Here is a 4,437-nt window from a genome sequence, read left to right on the forward strand (position 1 = left end):
TGTCACCCTGCTCTTCTATTAACCGCCATGATACAGTAATAGGCTCCGCCAAAACGTCGCCTCTCCGTGGGAAGAAAAACCTTAACGTCGTCATGCAAATAGTGTGGCTTCAACTGGCACCTGTGTTCGCATGGGCTGGGGAAATAAAATTTCAGGTAGTTCGGAATTTCAATTTAATGATCACATCTGAAGTTGGTAATATAAATAAATTAAATAAGCTCAGAGTGATATGTTTATGACACGTTTATTAGAACCGGTGGATTTTATCGCATGGTAATGTGGAAGATTTAGCAACATACTAACCCACACCACTGTGTGCATATTTCCGCCCGTGAGTGATTGACTAAACTGCTACAACAGTAATTAAAGCTCGTGTTTGGCAATCCATGTTGCCACCGTCGATACCGAGAGCGCTGTGGCATCCAATTGTGCCTTGGAGGCGAGCTACGTGCCGCAGTGTTCGTGTTCCACAGCACGATGATATTTAGTGAAGGCATGAGACACAATTAGTATAATTAACGTTGTTACCAACAAGTATTATAGTTGTATATTATTAATATATATATATGTGGTCGAATGTATATGATATATTATATATATCATATACGTAGTGTCGTCGTGTAATATATCATATATATATATGTCAGTGTTGGTGATTATATATATATATATATATATATATATATATATATTATATATATATCTAACATTATTATAATATTTATATATATATATATGTATATATATATAATATATATATATATATATATATATACAGTATATATATGTGTGGTGCCTGTTGATCAGAGAAATTAATAAAACCATCGTTCCGCCGGTAATATAGGTAATGATGCGGTATATTTACTGGATTGCATAGATGATACGGTATTAGAAGCATGGGGCGCAGTTTACCCCCAAATATGTCAGCTGTAGTATGGTAGGAGGGAAGGTGTGTATCGCCAAATAACATCATCAAATCGGCCTGACGATTCCTTGCATCCCCGAGAGCTAATTATCGATATTAGTTATATGTAGAGACGTAACACCCGTTTGCCAATCGCACGACAAAACGGTTGTTCGTCGCTGACCGCATATGAAGGTCGAAATCGAAACACGCGAAAGCTAATAAAGTGTGCCCAGGAGTTCTTTTCCCATCAATTCATTTTTAATCGCACTTATTGCATCGTTTGCTAGTTTGTTTCCGTTCGGTCACGTTTCTTCTGCATCTGACGGCTGTTTTGCGTGTAGCTGCACTTACTGTGCATGAACCGTGCATGGCGACATTGCTTTACTCTGCTTGTCGTGCGAGCCTTCGGGGCGGGCATCACAACGCCTCGATTAACCCTTTACGTAAATTAACGCCACGATGAGTACGCGCTGCGCGGGCACTGCCTTAATATTTCAAAAGCTCCTTACTAAAGTTTGCTTTCGCGTGACCCGAAACTTGCGTACGGCACGAAAGGGCGCATTTCGTTTTTGTTGATCGTGACTCATTGAAGTTTTCTGGGGGCTCGAACTTGTGGCAAAGCGATGACAAGTCCAGAAGGAGTTTCCATTGCCTGTTTGCATATTCATGCTTCTGTTTGATATCTTTTCGGCGCGTAAACCTCTTCTGTATTATCGTTGCACGCGGTCTGACGCTAGTAGATTTCATGCGACGAAATCTAGTGGTGGGAGGAGGGTAAATACTACCCGCGAGTATTTCACGCGGGCCCCCCCCCCCCCGGCCGCCCCCGGCCATCTGACACCCGTGTTCCCATACGATCACCCGCCTATTTCCACACTCACAGTTATATAGCGCCGTCAACACCCTCCGCCCCGGTCTCTCGTAGTGGGTCCCGACGGACGGGCGTGTTCGTAAGCTTTCCCGTGGCCGAAATAACCCCGTTTTCTCTCTCTCTCTCTCCCTCTTTTCTCTCTTGGCCTCCTCTCTCTCTTCTCCTCTCTCTCTCTCTCTCTCTCTCTCTCTCTCGTCTCTCTCTCTCCCTCTCTCTCGCTCTCTCTCTCTCTCTCTTCTCTCTTCCTCTCTCTCTCTCTCTCTCTCCTTCCTCTCTTTCTCTCTCTCTCTCATCTCGCTTCTCTCTCTCTTCTCCCTTCTTCCTTCTCTCTCTCTCTGCTCTCTCTCTCTTCGTCTCTCTCTCTCTCTTTCTCTCTCTCCTTCGTCTCTCTTCTCGTCTCTCTCTCGTCTCCTCTCTCCTCTCTCTCTCTTGCTCTCTCTTCTCTTGGGGTCTTGGTTCCCCGCTCTCTCTCTCTCTCTTCTCTCTCCACTCCTCTCTCTCTCTCTCCTCTCTCTCGCTCTCTCTTTCTCTCTTCTTCTCTCTCTCTCTCTCTCTTCTCTTCCTCTCGCCACTCTCTCTCCTTTCTCGTCTCTCTGTTTCTCTCTCTCTCTCTCTCTCTCTCTCTCGCTTTCTCTTATCTCGCAGCAATATAACCCGCGTTTTTTTTCTCTCTCTCTCTCTCATCTCGCAGCAATATAACCCGCGTTTTCTCTCTCCTCTCTTCTCCGCGCAGGGCGACGCCGCCGCTTCCGTCGACGCCAGCGCAGCAGCCGCCGCAGTACAACACGATCACGCTCGATCGGGGCCCCGAGGGCCTCGGCTTCAGCATAGTCGGCGGGCACGGCTCGCCGCACGGAGATCTGCCGATCTTCGTGAAGACGGTGTTCGCGAAGGGCGCCGCGGCAGACGACGGCCGCCTCAAGCGCGGCGACCAGATCGTCGCCGTCAACGGAGAGACGCTAGAGGGCGCCACGCACGAGAAGGCGGTGACCATACTGAAGAACTGCAAGGGCACCGTCGGTCTGACCATCGTCTCGTAACGTGTGACGTCACCGCGCGCGAGGGGTGGCGGGAGGGGGGTGAGGTGCGAGCACCCGCTCACCGTTGACCGACCTCCGCTTACGAGTACTATTCGATTTTTCGAGCTGCCTTCCACTTTATCATTACCTAACGTGATTTCGTCTAATTTCTCGATTAATTATGCACTAAGTATTTCGTCGCGCTAATTTTTACGCGTTCGGGATTGGAACTCGATTAACATTCAAAGTAGCGGACCCCGTAGCTCAAACCCGTGCAATGTAACCAAGAGTGGGAAGGAAAAAGGTTTCCACCACTCCCCACTAAGATAATGAACGCAATTTGATAAGCGTTGTGTTCGAATTTCGTACGAAACCCCGCGCAGCTTTTCTCATTATTACCCGAAGCATCGTTGCCTGCTCTCGTCTGTCTGACTCATTAATCGTAGCGCACATCGTAAACGTGGCGCGTTATTTCTTGTTGCCCATTAGAGGAAAATTAAATGAAGACCGCGACCGTAAAGAAAGCTTAGAAAACGCGCAGCTATGTTTACTAGTGACGACAACATATACGATGCAGCAAGGCAACAGTCACCCCATACACCGCAGCTCAGTTGTTATAAGGCGGGGAAGTGCATATAAGTCATCTATCTATCAGGTCAGCACCTCGTCAGGGTTACACAACGGCAGTTACACCTGAACTATAGCATATATGATAATGCCCGCGATAATGTATTAACGTCTATAGGGGTCACTCCGACACTGCTGTGTTTCGAATGAACCCTCACAGCCGATCGTGTTCACAAATGACTACGAAAAACCTTATTCTGCCGTTGACGAAAGAGACTCGCAGTTGTCGTGCAATTTTTTAGTTGTAGCGAAAACCGATTCGTGTTTAACGCGTGATTGCAGTTGAAGCGACACAGCGTAATATGGATGGTACAGGGCGCGCGTGTGTGCGTCAGGGGCGGAGCTGACCCGCTCGTGCACTGCTGCACGGTCACACCAGCTCCCACGAATGTGATGTGAACATGTGTCACATATTACTGTTCGTTTATACATATCGATTTATAACCGCTTTACCCGTGGATGGATTTTATACTGCATGTCTCGTCGTTGTCGCTGCTTCCATCTGTATATGAAATGGCTAGTTGAGCTGCGTTATCCGCAATCAAACGTGTGTCGTTACTGTCGTACGTGTTTGACAGTGCGCGGCTGCTGCTGGGAGAGTGAATGAGTGGCCACGTATGTTCCCAGCTCGAGCAATCTTCATAAACCCAATGATACCGGCAACTACTGTATAACCAACTTCTCTCTCTCTCTCTATCTCTCCACGAGTTTCCACGCTTCGTGTAGCGGACATCTGTGGACATGCTTGCGATCCGTATTCCGCCGATCTCATGGCACTTGTCGCTTAATTTTCTCTTGCTTTTTGACACTTGTTGTGGACCTCGTTCGTTTCATTTTAATTTTCATGATCGATGTTGAAGCTCCAATTCCATTTGATCTTCGCAACATATGATGGCTCCGCTCTCCTACGCCAATTTTACTTTCGTGGTGTAAGTTTTTTATTTTCAGATCGCTCTCCCACGCTTTGGTCACACTCGATGTCGTAAAGCTCTACCATAGTAACAGATTTATCA

The 4,437-nt window shown here is 47.1% G+C and overlaps 1 protein-coding gene across 1 annotated transcript in view; it reads left to right on the forward strand.

The window, feature by feature from the left end:
* The window catches only part of LOC106805310 (inaD-like protein), a 27,094-nt gene extending 22,992 nt beyond the window's left edge, over window positions 1–4,102 (forward strand). The window contains exon 5 of the mRNA XM_014806852.1: window positions 2,512–4,102. Within this exon, the coding sequence (XP_014662338.1) occupies window positions 2,512–2,818 (307 nt within the window). The 3' untranslated portion in view covers window positions 2,819–4,102. The remainder of the gene's footprint in view (window positions 1–2,511) is intronic.
* The last annotated feature ends 335 nt before the right edge of the window (window positions 4,103–4,437 follow it).

This window comes from Priapulus caudatus, unplaced genomic scaffold, assembly GCF_000485595.1.
Source record: "Priapulus caudatus unplaced genomic scaffold, Priapulus_caudatus-5.0.1 Scaffold109, whole genome shotgun sequence".
NCBI lineage: Eukaryota > Metazoa > Priapulida > Priapulimorpha > Priapulimorphida > Priapulidae > Priapulus > Priapulus caudatus.